This window comes from Melanerpes formicivorus, unplaced genomic scaffold (assembly GCF_026170545.1).
Source record: "Melanerpes formicivorus ecotype bairdi unplaced genomic scaffold, bMelFor1.0.p_v2 SCAF_13, whole genome shotgun sequence".
Taxonomy (NCBI): Eukaryota; Metazoa; Chordata; class Aves; order Piciformes; family Picidae; genus Melanerpes; species Melanerpes formicivorus.
Genome location: NW_027142365.1, coordinates 21,220,118 through 21,238,830, shown reverse-complemented (window position 1 = coordinate 21,238,830; position 18,713 = coordinate 21,220,118). Strand labels below are relative to the sequence as shown.

The 18,713-nt window shown below is 54.7% G+C and overlaps 1 protein-coding gene across 3 annotated transcripts in view; it reads right to left on the bottom strand.

The window, feature by feature from the left end:
* Positions 1-17,486, bottom strand: part of STAM (signal transducing adaptor molecule) — a 56,378-nt gene extending 38,892 nt beyond the window's left edge. For all 3 annotated transcript variants that reach the window (XM_068146403.1, XM_068146406.1, XM_068146405.1), the window contains exons 1-2: positions 17,318-17,486; positions 845-929 (exon numbers count right to left, since the gene is read on the bottom strand). In XM_068146403.1, the coding sequence (XP_068002504.1) occupies positions 845-929; positions 17,318-17,357 (125 nt within the window). In that variant the 5' untranslated portion in view covers positions 17,358-17,486. The remainder of the gene's footprint in view (positions 1-844; positions 930-17,317) is intronic.
* Between the last annotated feature and the right edge of the window lie 1,227 nt (positions 17,487-18,713).

Genomic DNA, 18,713 nt, shown 5'->3' with positions numbered 1-18,713 from the left:
CGGTCGGCAGCGCAGCCTGGCAGCCAAGACAGCCAACCGCGTCCTGCGTCAGATGAGTCAGCGGTGCAGGCACTTGGGGTAAGGAAGTGATTCTTGCCCTCTGGTCTTGCACTTGCAAGACTGCATCTGCAGTACTCTGCCTATTTTGGGTTTCTCCAGAGCAAGGAGGACATCAATGCACTGAAACATGTGCGATGGACAGTCAGACTCACACCCAAGAAGCGATGGAGAACTGCTGTCAGTTCTGGGAAGAGCAGACTAAAACGGAACCTTACTGCTTTCTACAACGAATTCATCAGGGAGTAGCTTCCTCCACCCAGCCAGACTCCTTGTTTAGAGCTGCACAGCCAGAGGAGAAGATGCAACAGGGCAATGCTAAACTGATTGAGAGATTATTTATTGCTGCCAGGGCAGCTGCAGGCTGAAACATGCTGCCCACAGAGGCTGTGGAAACTGACCTTGGAGGCACTCGAGACCCCACACAATCCTGAGCAGCCTGATCTAATTAGACTTGTTTCAAGCTGGCGTGTTGGACCAGATGACCTCTGGAGGTCCCTTCAGATGATTCTGTAGGGAGGTCTCTTGGGCTTACAGTGACCCTGCTGAAACAGATCAGTTCATTTACTCTGTCACACTGGTGAAGAGCTGCTGTACACCAGCCCCAACTTGAACAGATCAGCCAGGATCTCAAGAGGAAGAACTGCACATCAGGTGAGCAGAAAATCCACACCTCAGCACTGTGTTACACTCAGCTGCTGCATGAGTACCAAGGGAACAAAAACTTCAATACAAGACTGCCATAAAAAGTTACCAGCTGGGGAAGGCAGCTTCCCGAGTCACTTACCCTGTGCGTGACTGGCCAACCTTGTCACAGATGTCCAAGATGAGGCCCCAGTCCTCTGCAGTGTTCATCTCACTGGTTGCTTTCTCTGACAAAGAGAGTATGCATAAATCAAAATCCACACTCCAAAGCAAAAAGGTAACAGGATGTAACATAACTGCCACAGAGGCTGCAGGGTGAGCTCTCTGTGTACTACTGGCTGCATGAGCACACCCCAGGGTTCACAGCCCCACGTCTGAGAGCAACAGCACACCTCCCTCCTGCTCCTTGTGGAGTGCTCGCTTGTGGCCAGGAATTTAAACCCAGAACAAAAGGATCTATCTGGGGGTACTAAAGACACACCCAGAAAATGACAACAGCAGTAGAGCTACCTACAGGTTTGTATGTTTTTTCTCCCCTGGGAACTGTGAAGTTCAGCAGGATATGAAAACCCAAAGTATCAGCTGACTGTGCATCTGCACTGAGCAGGCCACAGACACTGCGCTGCTGCAGCCTGCATTTCCTGTCAGTGTGTTACAGCCCAGCAGGGAGGACGCAACAATTCCTTACTCATGGCTAAGGTACACTCTCCTCATTCCCACCTCTGCACTGGCTGATACACTTCACTGTCTCTTTTCAGATAAAAGGACTGAAGAAGGAATGTGTTGGCTGATGGTATGCAAAGGGGCAACAACTCAATGTCCAGATGGAGATGTGGTGTCCCTCAGGGGTCCGTACTGGGACCAGTGCTGTTCAGTACCTTGATACAGTGAGATTAAGGGACCCTCAGCAAGTCTGCAGATGATACCAAGTTAAGTGGTGCAGCTGATAAGGTAGAAGGACAGGATGGGTACCATCCAGAGAGACCTGGACAAGCTGGGGAGGTGGGCTGAGGAGAAGGCGAAGTGCAAAGTCCTGCACCTGGGCTGGGACAATCCTCCTTATCAGTGCAGGCTGGGGGTGATGAGATTGAGAGCAGCCCTGCAGAGAAGGCCTTGGGGGTGCTGGTGGGGAAGAAGCTGGACAGGAGCCAGCAATGGGCAGTGGCAGCACAGAAGGCCAAGGGCAGCCTAGGCTGCATCCAAAGCAGTGTGGGCAGAGCTGGAGAGAGAGGATCCTGCCCCTCTGCTCTGCTCTGCAGGGCTGTGTGTAATGGTTTAAGTCAGAGCTGCATTTCAAAATCTGAAGGGGAGCTACAGGAAGGCTGGGAGGGTCTGTTTAGAAGGGCTTGTGGGGAATAGGTCAAAGGGCAATGGTTTGAAACTGGAGCAGGGCAGGTTTAGGTTGGCAGGTTTAGGTTAGCCAGGGAATCATAGGCCTGTCAGCCTGACCTCAGTGCCAGGCAAGATCATGGAACAGTCATCTTGAGTGCATTAACACAGCACTTAGAGGATGGCCAAGGGCTCAGGCCCAGCCAGCATGGAGTTAGGAAGGGCAGGTCCTGCCTGACCAACCTGATCTCCTTCTATGAGCAGGTGACTGCCTGGTGGATGTGGGGCAGGCTGTGGATGTGGTCTGCCTGGACTTCAGCAAGGCCTTTGACACCATCCCCCACAGCAAACTCCTGGCCAAGCTGTCAGCCCCTGGCTTGGACAGCAGCACTCTGAGCTGGGTTAGGAACTGGCTGGAGGCTGAGCCCAGAGAGTGGTGGTGAATGGTGCCACAGCCAGCTGGCAGCCAGGCACCAGTGGTGTGCCCCAGGGAGCAGTGCTGGGCCCTGTGCTCTTTAACATCTTCATTGATGATCTGGATGAGGGCATTGAGTCCATCAGCAGTAAATTTGCTGATGACACCAAGCTGGGGACAGGAGTTGATCTGCTGGAGGGTAGAGAGGCTCTGCAGAGAGACCTGGACAGGCTGGACAGATGGGCAGAGGCCAAGGGCAGGAGATTGAACACATCCAAGTGCCAGGTTCTGCACATTGGCCACAGCAACCCCAGGCAGTGCTACAGGCTGGGGTCAGAGTGGCTGAGAGCAGCCAGGCAGAGAGGGACCTGGGGGTGCTGGTTGATGGTAGGATGAACATGAGCCTGCAGTGTGCCCAGGCAGCCAAGAGGGCCAATGGCATCCTGGCCTGCATCAGGAGCAGTGTGGCCAGCAGGAGCAGGGAGGTCATTCTGCCCCTGTACACTGCACTGGTTAGGCCACACCTCGAGTACTGTGTCCAGTTCTGGGCCCCTCAGTTTAGGAAGGAGGTTGACTTGCTGGAAGGTGTCCAGAGAAGAGCAACGAAGTTGGTGAGGGGCTTGGAACACAGCCCTGTGAGGAGAGGCTGAGGGAGCTGGGGTTGCTTAGCCTGGAGAAGAGGAGACTCAGGGGTGACCTTATTGCTCTCTACAACTACCTGAAGGGGGGTTGTAAACAGGCAGAGGTTGGTCTCTTCTCCCAGGCAGCCAGCACCAGAACAAGAGGACACAGTCTCAGGCTGCACCAGGGGAAGTTCAGGCTGGAGGTCAGGAGGAAGTTCTACAGAGAGAGTGATTGCCCATTGGAATGTGCTGCCCGGGGAGGTGGTGGAGTCACCATCCCTGGAGGTGTTCAGGAGGAGACTTGCTGGGGTGCTTGGTGCCATGGGTTAGTTGATTAGGTGGTGTTGGGTGATAGGTTGGACTTGATGATCTTGAAGGTCTCTTCCAACCTGGTCTATTCTATTCTATTCTATTCTATTCTATTCTATTCTATTCTATTCTATTCTATTCTATTCTATTCTATTCTATTCTATTCTATCAGGAGGAAGTTCTTTACAACAGGAGTGGTGAAATACTGGATCAGATTGTCCAGGAATGTGGTTGTGGCTCCAACCCTGAAGACATTCAAGATCAGACTAGAGCAGGCACTGGGCAGCCTGCTGTAGTTGGAGGTGTCCCTGCTGCCTGCAGGGGAATTGGACAAGATGACCTTTGAGGTCCCTTCCAACCCAGGGCTATCTGCGAAATGGAATCTGTAAATCAAAGCTCATCTCACAGAAACCATTGGGGCTCGCTCTTCCAAATCTTTTGGATAGGACAAGAAGAGTCTTGTTGAAGAGAGGGCAGGTGGAGAAAAAAAGAGATTCCACTTCAGAAACAAACAGGAGACTCCCTCCTTATTTCTCCCACAGAAAAAAATTAGGTGCACAGAGAATAACAATAAATAAAAGTGTTAAAGGAAAGAGAGCTCTAGGCTGCAGCTGAACAGGAGGTGATCAGGTCAGGGCTGGGGAGCTCAAGAGAATGCATGAGCAGTTTCCATCATTCACCAAACAGAAGGAAAATGGCCACAGGATAGTACACAGACTTTGTTTCCTATCCCTGCTCCATGTGATATTCACCTTTTCATCTACAACCTGGAAACAATGCCTCAGCAATAAATAGCATCCCTCAGGGAATGCCTCAGATTACTTAGCTGCAAGAAAGGAAGCAAAGATTGCCTTAAAAGTCTTACCTACCATGTCCCTGCAATTCAAGCCATTCCTCAACACCTGCCAGGAAGGAAGCCTTATCCAATTAGCACTTGCAAGGCTGCAGACAAGGGAAAGCAAAACATCTCATCTGCAAAGGTTGCAAGGCTGAGAGCTTGTCATCATGGGAACAAGCTTCTCTGTCCTAAAGCTGAGGCAGGTGAATTGGCTTCTTAATCCAGGGCAAAACTGCAGAGAAGCAAAGCTCTACAGTTTTGCACTCTCAGAAGACTCCTGAGGAAAAACTGCATGCTGCCACACACCTGGAACGATGACCCAGCAGGGGGACTGCCTGCTGCAAGGAGAACAGCAGAGCAGGACACCAATGACCACTCTCTGTGTTCTCTCCAATTAGCCCATGGAGCAAACTGGTGGAGAAACAGAACACTGATCTGATTACAAACACCTGTCATAAGCAACAGAAGCATGAAGAAACCCTGGGGAGACTCCACACCAACACCTGGCACTGAGGGAAACCAGCTGATCAACCAACCACTTCATTCTTCCTGTAGTCCACTCTTGTTCCAAACAATGCTTAGCACTAACAAGCAGAGAAACCCCAGACTTTTCAATCCTGCTGGCAAAAGAAAGAGCTCAACTCCAGAGCAGAAATGGAGAGACCACAACAGCAGGATCTGCTCAGCATGCTCAGTACAAATGGCAAAGCACCAGGGGGCAGCACCCTGCTGGTGTCCGTCAGAGCAGCTGCATCACTCAGGGTCCTTAGCTGGGGACACCTTACAAATATAAGCCAATGAGGCTGGGGGGCAAAGGCAAGGCAAAACCCAAGGCAGAAGCATGCATTACACTCCTGCTGCTGGTTACTTAGTGTTTTAACATTGCCAGCTCTCAGCCATCCATAGAAAGAACGTTTGTGCCATGGGGGTAAGAGCCCTGTACTTGCACAGAGCCACCACAGACCAGGACTGCCTTCTGTACCATGGTCCATGAGCACAGGAGCTCTATTGCTGCCAAAGGCAGCCTCAAACCTGAGCACCAGAGCTTGCTTTTTTGAATCCCAGGAGCTAAGCCACCTGCACTGCACCCCCAGCTGAACCCAGCTGGCCAGCACAGGTCACCGACACAAAACCCAGACGCCTGGAGGCACTTCCCCGGCGGGACTGCGCTAGCGCAGCTCGGCAGCGCTGCCGGAGCCGGAGCCGGAGCCGCTCCGCCCCAGGCGTGCCAGCATGCTGCTCTCCGCAGCCTTCAGCTGCCGCCGGGCTCAGGGCTGGCCTGCAGCCTCACAAAGCCGCAGGGTCCTCCCTCAGGCAGCACACCCTCAAGCTGGCACTGCGACCGAAATTTGGCCTTCGCCATTATGCTACAGCACACTTGTCTGCAATTCTGGCAACACCTGATGCTTCTTTCCTCACAATGCCAGCAGAGAGAAAGAGCATGGGAGTGGATGCTGTCCTTCACAAACCAAAGGGTAACCCAAGGCAGGCTTAATGTTCTGAGATAACATCAGATTTTGATGTTTTGAGACAATTTTGAGTTAATGTTTTGAGATAACATCAGGTTTGTGCTAATTTAAACAGTTCGGCTCAAGCTGCAAGCACGACGGTGACTGATGAAACCCCCAACACATTAACCACACTGATTACAACCTTGACTTTAATGCCCATGAAGAGCCAGGTTCTGCTCAGGGATGGCCAAGGACAGCACAAGGGGCACTGGGAGCAAGCTGGAGCAGAGGAGGTGACAGGGGAACAGGAGGGAAAACTTTGTCCCTGTGAGGGTGCTGAGGCCTGGAGCAGGCTGCCCAGAGAGGTTGTGGAGTCTCCTGCTCTGGAGCCTTTCCAACCCCACCTGGATGTGTTCTTTAACATCTTTGTTGATGATCTGGATGAGAGCATTGAGTCCATCAGCAGTAAATTTGCAGATGACACCAAGCTGGGGGCAGGAGTTGATCTGCTGGAGGGTAGAGAGGCTTTGCAGAGGGACCTGGACAGGCTGGGCAGATGGGCAGAGTCCAAGGGCAGGAGATTGAACACATCCAAGTGCCAGGTGCTGCACATTGGCCACAGCAACCCCAGGCAGTGCTACAGGCTGGGGTCAGAGTGGCTGAGAGCAGCCAGGCAGAGAGGGACCTGGGGGTGCTGGTTGATGGTAGGCTGAACATGAGCCTGCAGTGTGCCCAGGCAGCCAGGAGGGCCAATGGCATCCTGGCCTGCATCAGGAAGAGTGTGGCCAGCAGGAGCAGGGAGGTCATTCTGCCCCTGTACACTGCACTGGTTAGGCCACACCTTGAGTCCTGTGTCCAGTTCTGGGCTCCTCAGGTTAGGAAAGATGTTGACTTGCTGGAAGGTGTCCAGAGAAGGGCAACAAAGCTGGGGAGGGGTCTGGAGCACAGCCCTGTGAGGAGAGGCTGAGGGAGCTGGGGTTGCTTAGCCTGGAGAAGAGGAGACTCAGGGGAGACCTTACTGCTCTCTACAACTACCTGAAGGGAGGTTGTAGACAGGCAGAGGTTGGTCTCTTCTCCCAGGCAACCAGTACCAGAACAAGAGGACACAGTCCCAAGCTGTGTCAGGGGATGTTTAGGCTGGATGTTAGGAAGAAGTTCTACACAGAGAGAGTAATTGCCCATTGGGATGTGCTGCCCAGGGAGGTGGTGGAGTCACCATCATTGGAGGTGTTCAAGAGGAGACTTGATGGGGTGCTTGGTGCCATGGGTTAGTTGTTTAGGTGGTGTTGGACGATAGGTTGGACTTGATGATCTTGAAGGTCTCTTCTGGTCTGGTCTGGTCTGGTCTGGTCTATTCTATTCTATTCTATTCTATTCTATTCTATTCTATGTGATCTGCTCTAGGTGCTCCTGCTCTGCAGGGGAGCTGGACTGGATGATCTTTGGAGGACCCTTCCAACCCCTAACCTTGTGTGATCTTACAGATTTCCTCCTGGGTACAGTCAGGAGGTTTGCCCCCTGGCTACCTTCTTTCTTGGAAGGCCAGCCTGGCCCTGTACTAAAGCTGTCAGGTGCTTGCAGTGCCCTCCCCCTGCTCAGTCAGGGCACTTCCCTCCCCAACAAGCACTAGAAAGTTACCAACTGAATGGCAACCTGGAAGGCTGTCCCACTGCATCATTTCTTTCTCTTGCAGTAACAAGCATCCACTAATTCCCCTGGATAATGAAATTAATTGCAAGACATGAGAATAAAAAAAATCTGCCTCCAGAGTTTTGGCTGCTTCTGGTCTCAAAAGCTAAGGGCATGCTCTGGATGGCAGCAATAGACTGTGTGACCCTGACTGCCCACCAAAGGCCACCATCTAATTGTATGAAGGATAATAGTGTGAAGTTCAACAAGGCCAAGGGCCAGGTCCTGCCCCTGGGTCACAGCAACCCCATGGGGAGCTCCAGACCTGGGGATGGGTGGCTGGAAAGCTGCAGCTGGGAGAGGGACCTGGAGGTGTTGGGTGGCAGTCACTGAACATGAGGCAGCAGTGCCCAGGGGGCCAAGAAAGCCAAAGGCATCCTGGCCTGGATCAGAAGCAGGGTGGGCAGCAGGGCCAGGGAGGGGATCATCCCCCTGTGCTCAGCACTGGGGAGGCCACCCCTGGAGTGCTGTGTTCAGCTCTGGGCCCTCCCTGCAGGAAGGACACTGAGGGGCTGGAGCCTGTGCAGAGCAGGGCAGCCAGGCTGGAGAAGGGCCTGGAGCCCCTGGGCTAGAGGAGGGGCTGAGGGAGCTGGGGGTGTTGAGGCTGGAGAAGAGGAGGCTGAGGGAGACCTCCTTGCTCTCTGCAGCTCCCTGCAGGGAGGTTGCAGTGAGGAGGGGACAGCCTCTGCTCCTGGGTGTCAAGGGCCAGGAGCAGAGGCAATGGTTGCAAGCTGCCTCAGGGGAGGTTCAGGCTGGATGCTAGGAAATCTTTCTTGCCTGGAAGGGTTCTGAGGCCTTGGAATGTTGTGCCCAGGGCAGTGCTGGAGTCCCCATCCCTGGGGGTGTTGAAGCAGTGTGTGGAGCTGGTGCTTAGGGCCATGGTTTGGTGCTGAGCCTGCAGTGCTGGGTGGGGGTTGGACTGGCTGAGCCTGGAGGTCCCTTCCAAGCAGCTGTGCTCTGTGAGGCTGGGAGCTCTGTCAGCATTACCAGGTGACTGTAACTTTTCACCACTCTAGGAAGAGGAGCCACAAAAAGGCTTTCACAGAATTCCTGTATTGCTTTTGTGGTTTTGCAGACAAAATTAAGACTTAGAGCTCCTGAAGTTAAACTACTTACATTCTTATCACTTCAAATCCCCTGTTCTAGCAGGAGGCATATGTTCATAGCCCAACCCCCCTTGATGTACACTCAGCATTTGCTGGCCCTAACAGCTGGCACCATGCCAGCCTTCAGGTACAGCAGGGGTGCCACTGCCAGCCTGCCCCTCAGGATCACCAGGGACTCTGCTAGGGAGGGAGAGCCAGACATTGGTGTGTGAAGTCTTAGGGTAGGTTGGCACAGTAGACAGAAGAGAACTTCAACTACAAATGCTCTTCATCTATCTCTGATCAGAGAGATCTCTGCCACAGCATCACTGATCTTTACTTCAGGCTCTGTCCTTCAAAACCTTGCCCAACACTGTGAATGCAATATTAGGGTCAGGTCACATTTCAGACTCTACTGAAACAGCCTCTAAAGACAGCTGCCTCCTTCACCAAAAGTTCTGAAAGCTTACTGATGCTCTGCTGATGGTTGAGAACCTCCAGAGGTCCAATAAAACAGAGTGCAAGGTCCTGCACCCAGGTCAGGGCAACTCTTGATATCAATCCAGGCTGGGGGATGATGAGACTGGGAGCAGCCCTGCAGAGAGGGCCTTGGAGGTGCTGGGGGGAAGAAGCTGGACAGAAGCCAGCAGTGGGCACTGGCAGCACAGGAGGCCAAGGGCAGCCTGGGCTGCATCCAAAGCAGTGTGGCCAGAGCTGGAGAGAGAGGATCCTGCCCCTCTGCTCTGCTCTGGGGAGACCTCACCTGCAGTGCTGCATCCAGTTGTGGGAGCCCCAGCACAAGAGAGACCTGGAACTGCTGGAGAGGATCCAGAGAAGGCCACCAAGATGATCAGAGGGCTGGGGAACCTCCCATATGAGGACAGGCTGAGGGAGCTGGGGTTATTCAGCCTGGAGAAGAGAAGGCTCCAAGGAGACCTCAGAGCTGCATTTCTGTACCTGGAGGAGACCTACAGGCAGGCTGGGGAGGGACTGTTCAGAAGGGCTGTGGGGATAGGCCCAGGGCAGGTTTAGGTTAGACATCAGAGGAAGTTCTTTACAACAGGAGTGGTGAAATACTGGAACAGGTTGCTCAGGGCTGGGGTTGAGGCCCCATCCCTGGAAACATTCAAGACCAGACTTGCTGTGTTCCTGGGCAGCCTGCTCCAGTGGGAGGTGTCCCTGCTGCCTGCAGGGGGGTGGACAAGATGACTTTTGGGGGTCCCTTACAGCCTGATCCAATTTGTGAGTCTGCCAAACATGGACTACATGACAGAGAGGCACAGGGGTGAATTCAGCTCCAGCTTTCACACACAGACCTGGCCCACCCAAGCCACTGCTCTCTGCCTTACACTTCTACTTCTCTAGGAGTCATTCAAAATGATCTTCTTAGCATTCATTCTGCAAACACAGACACCCAGGGTGGTGAGAGCAATCACTTCAGGGGAGAAGAATGCTTACAACTCTCTGCTTTGGCCAGCAGCAGTGATTCTGCACATTAAGAATGCTTTTCTAGATCATTCCCAACAGGTTATGCAATTCCTACCACAAAGCCAAGACACTAAGGCAGTGCAGCCCTTTTTTAAAGCCCTTTGCACAGCACCCAGCAAGACTCCACAACCTCTCCAGGAATCCTGCTCCACAGTTCCAGCACTCTCACAGTAAAGAAGTTTTTCCTCATGCTGAGATGGAATTTCTGGTGACTGAGTTTACATCCATTGCCCCATGTCCTATCACAGGGTATAGCTGAGGGGCCTGGCTGTATCCTCCTGACAGCCACCCTTCAGGTATTTGGAGACATTGATCAGATCCCTCTCAGCCTTCTCTCCTCCAGACTAAACAGCCCCAGGGCTCTCAGTCTCTCTTCAGAGCAGAGATTCTGCTGTCCCTTCATCATCCCTGTAGCCTCTGTCAAACTCTCTCCAGTAGTTGCAAGTCCTTCTTGAACTTGGGAGTCCAAAACTGGACACAATATTCCAGATGTGGCCTAATCAGAGCTGAGTAGAGGGGGAGAAGAACCTCCCTTGACATACTGGACACTCTTTTCTTAGTGCACTCAGGAGTACCATTGGCCTTTTTGGCCACCAGGGCACACCACTGTAGCATGCATCAACCAGGACTCAGAAGTCCTTCTCTGCGTAGGAGAGGTCAACCCCTAACCTCTACTGGTGCCTGGTGTTACTCCTCCCCAAACTAACCTTGGGGGTGTTGGTTGGTGAGCAGCTCCCCAGGAGCCAGCAGTGCAGTGCCCTCATGCAGCCCAGCAGGCAGCTGTGTGCTGAGCTGCAGCCAGAGCAGTGTGGGCAGCAGGGTAAGAGAAGGGATTCTGCCCCTTGGCTCTGCTCTGTAGAGACCCCACCTCCTGTGCTGCCTCCAGCTCTGGTGTCCCCAGCATAAGGACACAGAGCTGCTGGAGTGAGGCCAGAGGAGGCCGTGAAGATGATCCAAGGGCTGGAGCAGCTCTGCTACAAGGAGAGGCTGAGGAAGTTGGGGGGATTCAGCCTGGAGAAGAGACAGGGGGACCTCAGAGCTGCCTTCCAATAGCTGAAGGGATCACAGGACATTGGGGGTTGGAAGGGACCTTCAAAGATCCAGTCCAACCCCTGCCAGAGCAGGAGCAGAGAATCCAGCACAGGTCACACAGGAACACATCCAGATGGGTATTGAAAGGCTCCAGAGAAGGAGACTCCACAACCTCTCTGGGCAGCCTGCTCCAGGCCTCTGGGACCCTCACAGTGATGAAATTGGAGGACAGCTTCCTGCTGCAGCTGTTGAGTGAGCCAACCAGGGGTCAGGCTCTGCTTGACCTGCTGCTCTCCTACAGAGAAGGGCTGGTGGGAGAGGTGATGGTAGGAGGCTGTCTAGAGTGCAGCCACCATGAGATAGTGGAGTTCTCAATATCCAAGGAGATAAGGAGGAGCAGTAGCAGGACCCTCACTTTGGACTGCCAGAGGGCAAACTTCAGCTAGGTCAAACAACTTATTCAGAAAGTCCCCTGGGCAGCAGCCCTCAAGAACCAAAGGGTCCAGGACAGTTGGACCTACTTCAAAGAGCAGCTCTGGAAGGCACAGGAACTGGCTGTGCCCAGGGGCAGAGAGGTGAGCTGAGGGGAAGGCTCTGGGCCTGGATGAGCAAGCAGCTCCTGAAGGAATAAGGGGAGAAAAAGAGGCAACATCACCTTTGGAAAGGGGGGAGGCAACTCAAGGTGTGTTTAAGGATGGTGTTAGGGCATGGAGGAGGAGCACTAGAGAGGCAAAGCCCAGCTGGAGCTGGAGCTGAACTCTGCTGTGAAGGACAATCAAAAGCACTTTCATAAATCTATTAATGCTAAAATAGGGCAGGAAGAACCTGCACTCCTCATTGGTCCTGGAGGGGAACACTGCAGCTAAAGGTGAGGCAAAGGCTGAGGTCCTGAACACCTTCTTTGCCTCAATGTTCAACAGCAGGGCAGAAGGAGTTCAGGAGGAGTGGCTCCTGAGCTGGGTGATGGGGTCAGGGAGCAGTGGAGTGCCCCAGAAATCCATGAGGAATTAGTCTGGAACCTGCTGAGCCACTTGGACACTCACAAGTCCATGGGACCGGATGGGATCCATCCTAGGGTGCTGAGAGAGCTGGCAGAGGAGCTGGCCAAGCCACTCTCCATCATTTTCCTCCAGCCCTGGCTCACTGGAGAGGTCCCAGAGGACTGGAAGCTGCCAGCGTGGTGCCCATCCACAAGCAGGGCAGGCTGGAGGAGCCAGGGAGCTATAGGCCTGTCAGCCTGACCTCAGTGCCAGGCAAGATCATGGAACAGTCATCCTGAGTGCAGTCACACAGCACTTACAGCATGGCCAAGGGATCAGGCCCAGCCAGCATGGAGTTAGGAAGGGCAGGTCCTGCCTGACCAACCTGAGCTCCTTCCATGCCCAGGTGACTGCCTGGTGGATGTGGGGCAGGCTGTGGATGTGGTCTGCCTGGACTCCAGCAAGGCCTTTGACACCATCCCCCACAGCAAACTGCTGGCCAAGCTGTCAGCCCCTGGCTTGGACAGCAGCTCTCTGAGCTGGGTTAGGAACTGGCTGGAGGCTGAGCCCAGAGAGTGGTGGTGAATGGTGCCACAGCCAGCTGGCAGCCAGGCACCAGTGGTGTGCCCCAGGGATCAGTGCTGGGCCCCAGCCTGTTCAATATCTTTATGGATGATCTGGATGAGGGCATTGAGTCCATGAGCAGTAGATTTGCTGATGACACCAAGCTGGGGGCAGGATCTGTTAGAGGGCAGAAGGGCTCTGCAGAGGGATCTTGCCAGGCTGGACAGATGGACAGAGTCCAAGAGGATGGCATTCAACAAGTCCAAGTGCCAGGTGCTGCACCTCAACATGAGGAGGAACTTCTGCACTGTAAGGGTCATAGAGCCCTGGAGCAGGCTGCCCAGAGAGGTTGTGGAGTCTCCTGCTCTGGAGCCTTTCCAGTCCTGTCTAGATGTGTTCCTGTGCCACCTGTGATAGATTATATGGCCCTGCTCTGGCAGCAGGGGTGGACTCAAAGATTTCTAGAGGTCCCTTCCAGCCCCTGCCATGCTGTGATCAAACCATACACTGCTCAAATGTGGGATCCCATGGTACTCACAGATACTAAGCAACATCTAAGCAGCCACAAGCATTAAATGATCAATAACTGCTGGAGTTCATAAAACACAGGAACAATCATTGCAAGTGGCATCAGGTTGACAGTTCTACCACAGTGCCAAACCACCTGCTTCATTTCTTATTGCTGCAAACAGTAAGCCTGTGGTGCCTCACATCACCACACCAGGCTCAGCTGCCCCAGCCCCACACAGCCACTTATGCAACCAGGCCTCTGGGCCAGTCACACTGGGGAGTTTCTGCTACTCAGCTCCAGTTACAACTTGCTCCAGCTTCCAGTGTACTGGGCTGTGGGGAGCCCCCAGCCACTGCAGAAACAGAGATGGGTTGGAGCCCTCTGTAACTTAATGGCACAAGGGTGCACAGTGCACCAGTATCTACCAGAGCCCTATTCTCTTCTGGGTCTAATGTGCCAGGCCATCAGATCCACAGGGCCCAGTAAGCCCAACTGTCCCTTGGCTGGAGCCAGAGCCCCTTTTTAAAATGACACAGAAGTCACCTTCCTCCCAGAGTCTCTCTCTTGGCAGGGGAGTGTCTGCTCCTAACAGCTGAGACACAGGACTATACAGGACCACACAGGGGGAGCGGGACACGTCCTCTTTGAATGGCTGGGACTCCTGGGACAGCTCCTCCACAGCCCACAGAGAAGAAGAGAAACTTCTCTCATATTGTCAGAGCTGGCTAGCCAGTTCATCCACTCATGTCCCTGGCCATCTTTCCAAGCCACTACTGCCAAGGAGCTGGCATTGCACGGTGGTGCACTTTGTAGGAACTGCCTCCACGTGGGTAGTGTGCACTGGACTTCACCTGGATCTGCAGGCGACCGCTCATCTTCCTGACAGGTTCAAATCATCTCCAGCACAGCTAATGCCCTGGAACACAGCTGTATTTTGCTGCATCAAACTTCTGGTTAATCCTGCACTTCTCAGAACAGTTTTCTGGGAGAAGTTTCACAATGAAGGTGATCACTGCTGTGTACCATGGCAGAAACAGACCTCCTGTCAAACTAAGGCCTTAAACAGAAACACAGAATGTCAGGGGTTGGAAGGCACCTCCAGAGATCAGCCAGTCCAACCCCCTTGCCAGAGCAGCATCACCCAGGGCAGGGCACACAGGAACACAGCCAGGTGGGGTTGGAAAGGCTCCAGAGCAGGAGACTCCACAACCTCTCTGGGCAGCCTGCTCCAGGCCTCAGCACCCTCACAGGGACAAAGTTTTACCTTCTGTTCCCCTGGCACCTCCTCTGCTCCTGCTTGCCCCCAGTGCCCCTTGTGCTGTCCTTGGCCATCCCTGAGCAGAGCCTGGCTCCAGCCCTGCACATCTTTATCCCCAGCAATGAGGGCAGCCCTCAGGCTCCTCTGCTTCAAGCTCCAAGCCTCAGCTCCCTCAGCTGTCCTCACAGGGAGATGTTCCACTGCCTGCAGCAGCTCTGTGCCTCTGTGCTGGACTCTCTCAAGCAGTTCCCCGAGGGCCTTCTTGAACTGAGTGTCCCAGAACTGGACACAACATTCCAGATGTGGCCTCACCAGAGTAGAGTAGAACCTCTCTGATGTACTAATCAGAGTCCTTCTAATCTACCCCAGGATGGCCTTGGCCTTCTTGGCCACAAGGGTACATTGCTAGCTCGTGGGCATCCTTCTGTCCACCAGAACCCACAAGTCCCTCTCCTCTACATTGCTCTCCAGAGACTAAAGTCTCTTAATTATTAACCTCAGCAGCCCAGTCCTTAAAGATTTTCTTTTGTTAAATTCCAGCATTCTGTTCCTTCCTCCCACATACTGTCAAAGGTTTGGGAACTTCATCATGAAAATCCACACCACCTTGCCTCACCTGTGCCACCTTCCCATTGAAAAATCCCTGGCTGGGGGCAAAAGAGGCTTCTGGAAGCAAAACGTACCTGGGCTCCATCCGGAGATTTGGACTCTCTGAGGATGACAATGGCTTACCTCCTCAGAGGCCTAGCTGGGCAGCTTAGAGCATCTCTTAGTTTAACAGTGATGACAAAGAATATTCTTTTGCCAGCCACACCTACAGCAGAGATGCAAACCTCAAATCCCTCTGCAAAGTGGCTGCCAAATGGATGCCAAGGCTGCCCAGCAGAGGCACGGTCCAGGACTACTGGCAGGCAAACTGGGAGGTATCTCCTTCTGAAGTCAGAGACACCTCTCCTTCTCCAAACACCTGAACACAATTCCAGCCCAGATGTCTTCTCTGCAATTCATCATCCTAAAATAATTCCCAACTACCTGCATAGCTGTCCAGCAGAGGAAGGCTCCCAGCTGTCTCAGCAATGCCATCAACTACACATTCTTAGGGACAGCTTCTGACTGTCTTCCTGCTTCAGGAACACGGTTTTCCAAAGAAAACTTGCTTTCTGGGCCAGAACAAAAGCAGAGCACTCAACTTTCACTCTGAGAAAGCTGAAAACTAACCCTACTGCTTCACAACTTTTGGAAGTTTCCAGAGGAGAGCTCCTTCAAGCTGGCGTTACCTTATGAAGCCTGCCGAGAGTTCCTCCAGACAACAGCACACTCCCAAGGGGCCTCAGGGAAGAAGGGCCCAGGGACACTTTCCAGGAGACTTCACTCCCACCTTCCTGGCACAATCCAGTTAAGAGATGGATTAGGAAAGCAGGCAGCCTGCTGCTCCTTCAGTCTCCCCTCAGGACAGCACAAAAGGGCTGACAAGGAGAGGCTGTTTCTGGTGAAAATTAGCCCAAGGCAGGCTACCAGCTTTCCCAAGAGCAATTCAGGATTGAGTGGCTGTTTCCCTGGTGATGGTGCTAGGTAAGCACAGCAAGGTGTTGGCACCCAAGTAAGAGTTGGGTGCATTCTGAAACTTACAGCACTGATGAGAACAGCCATCAGATTTGGCTCAAGAGAAACCCACTCAAGCCACCAGACCTTCACCGCTAGAGAAAAGTAGCCTTAGGAAGTCAGACAACGAAGGTTTGTTAGAGCCTCCCCTGCTGCTTTTGAACCTTACTAGCTCAAATCCTTCCACGATAAAGCAGCCAATGCTCCCATCCTTCAGTGCTCCGTGGAAAATTGCTAAGTAGTGCAAACTCCTCCTCATTTTCAACTACCAATTTACACTAGAAGACAACTAGGGAAAATCATTTACCGGTTTTCAACACAAGTCATTGTCAGCTTTGCTCTTCAGTGCATGGTTTTCTTGATGGCAGTCTTCAGCAGTAAAAATACAGCTACCTGCTCAAAAGGGGAGAAAAGCGAGCTGTGCTTCGGTAAGAGGGAACAGACTCAGAATTTCTGACGGCACAGAGGCACAACCTGCATCACAGTCCTCGCTTTAGGCAGTAGCCCTTCCCCAGGCTCAAACAGTCCGAGTGGGGTTTGGAATACTTGGAAGGAGTAAATTGCAGCCCTGACTGCTCAAGCTGGATAAATGTCAAGAAACAAACACTGTATTTGTAGCAGAAAGCCACCGCCAGCATAAGGCTACCGAAGAGATTTGTTCCAAGCAACAAACCCAGCACCCGGCCGCAGGAGGAAAACCAGGCAGAGATGGGGGGCAGGGGGGCTTATGCAAACACGAGAAACAATCCCCTTCTGTATCGTGCCACTCCCCAGCGCGTTTCTCACTCACGCACATCATCAGCCGGTAGGTGACAAATCGCATTACACAATCACGAAGCTGACTGGGAAGCGCCTGTATCTTATTTACCTTTACTTTGCACACACCAGCATTAGGCACAATTTCTGACGAGCAAAGACTGACGCTCCCTCTCCATCTACTTTGTTCTTACAAGGTGGTGGGGGTGAAACCTGGTCTCAGGCCATCACGTTTCCCTTGGAGGGGAGAAAGTAAGCTCCCCCAGGCAGTCGCTTTAAAGCCCCGAACGCAGAACGCTTTAACAATTGTCTGATGAAGCAACCGCAGACGGTGCTTTCTATTTCCATCCTTCCAGGGCGCACAGGCTCTGCCGCGCCGCAGGCCGGACCGCCCCTCGCAGCCCCCCTGTGCCAGCCAGGGCCTACCGCAGCCGCCGCCGCTCCGCGCTGTCACCGAGCAGGCCGCAGCCGCCGCCAGCCCCGGGAGGCGCCCCCGGCCCGGCCGCTCCCCGCCGCACCACGGCCGCCGCCATCGCCGGCCCGCACGCCAGGCCAGCCGGCCCCAGCAGCCGGGGGCTGCGAGCGGGGGGAACGGGGTCCGAGAGAGGGCCGGCCGCGGGGTTACCCCAGGGGAAGACCGGGGCGCAGGGCCAGGCCCGGCCGGGCCGCTGCGGGAGCCACTCACCCACATCCTGGTCGAAGGGGTTGGTAGCGAAAAGAGGCATCGCGGGGCAGGGGGGGGCGGCGCGGCCACCCCTCCCGGCAGCGCGGCGGCGGAGCGAGCAGGCGGCGGCGAGGGGCAGCAGCTCCTCCTCCCTCCCGCCCGGCCGGGTACCGCCGCCGCCTCCTCCCAGGCCGGCAGCCAGCCCCCGCGCGGCATGCTGGGAGCGCGGGGCCGCGCCGGGAGCGCCCCGCCCGGCCGGCTGTGCCCGGGCAAGGCGGGTGAGAGCCCCGAGCACGGCAGGTGAGAGCCCCGAGCACGGCAGGTGAGAGCCCCGAGCACGGCAGGTGAGAGCCCCGAGCACGGCAGGTGAGAGCCCCGAGCACGGCAGGGCAGCGCCGCAAGCACGGGAGGTGAGAGCCCCAAGCACGGGAGGTGAGAGCCCCGAGCACGGCAGGTGAGCGCCGCAAGCACGGCAGGTGAGCGCTCCAGCCACGGCAGGTGAGCGCCCCAAGCACGGCAGGTGAGCGCCCCAAGCACGGGAGGTGAGCGCCGCAAGCACGGCAGGTGAGCGCCCCAAGCACGGGAGGTGAGCACCCCAAGCACGGGAAGTGAGCGCCCCAAGCGCGGCAGGTGAGCGCCCCAAGCACGGGAAGTGAGCGCCCCAAGCGCGGCAGGTGAGCGCCCCAAGCGCGGCAGGTGAGCGCCGCAAGCACGGCAGGTGAGCGCCCCAAGCACGGCAGGTGAGTGTCCCAAGCATGGCAGGTGAGCACTCCAGGCCTGGCAGGTGAGCGTCCCAAGCATGGCACATGGGCCCCCCCTGCACAGCAGGTGGGTGCCCCAGGGTTGGCATGTCGGCGCCCCGGGCCCAGTATGTGAGCACCCCGGGCTCAGTATCTTCATGTCTCATCTGCCCCAGCGCCACCAGCCAGGCAGCCGAGTGCCACAGGACCGCTCCAAGCTGGGGTGGTGTTATACTTGCTGCAGCAGAGCCCTGCTGTACCCTCCTCTCTAGGAGGTGGGTCTGGTCCCTGCCCAGATCTGTGTGCTCCATGTAGAAAACGCACAGAGTTTCCCTACGCAGTGGGCTGCCCCTGACCTTCTGTCACTGGTGCTACCATGCTGCTTCTGAAGTGCTGGCCTGGCAGGGTGCTGGTCACGGCAATGGCTCACAGCGTGGGGTGGTTTCGGTCCCGCTGAGCTCAGTGGTTGTTGGCAGGACGCTGCATGTCCTGTGACCTCTGGTTGCACAATCACCTCCTTCTGCTTCCCTTTGTACAGGTGGTGTGGTTGGCGTTGATGCGGTGTATCCCACGACAACAATTCGACTCAGAGGGCGTGACGTGTTCTGCCCATGCCTGCCGTCACACACAACTCGAGTAACTTTCCTAAAGACTTCTAGTGCTGTGTTATTCCTCTG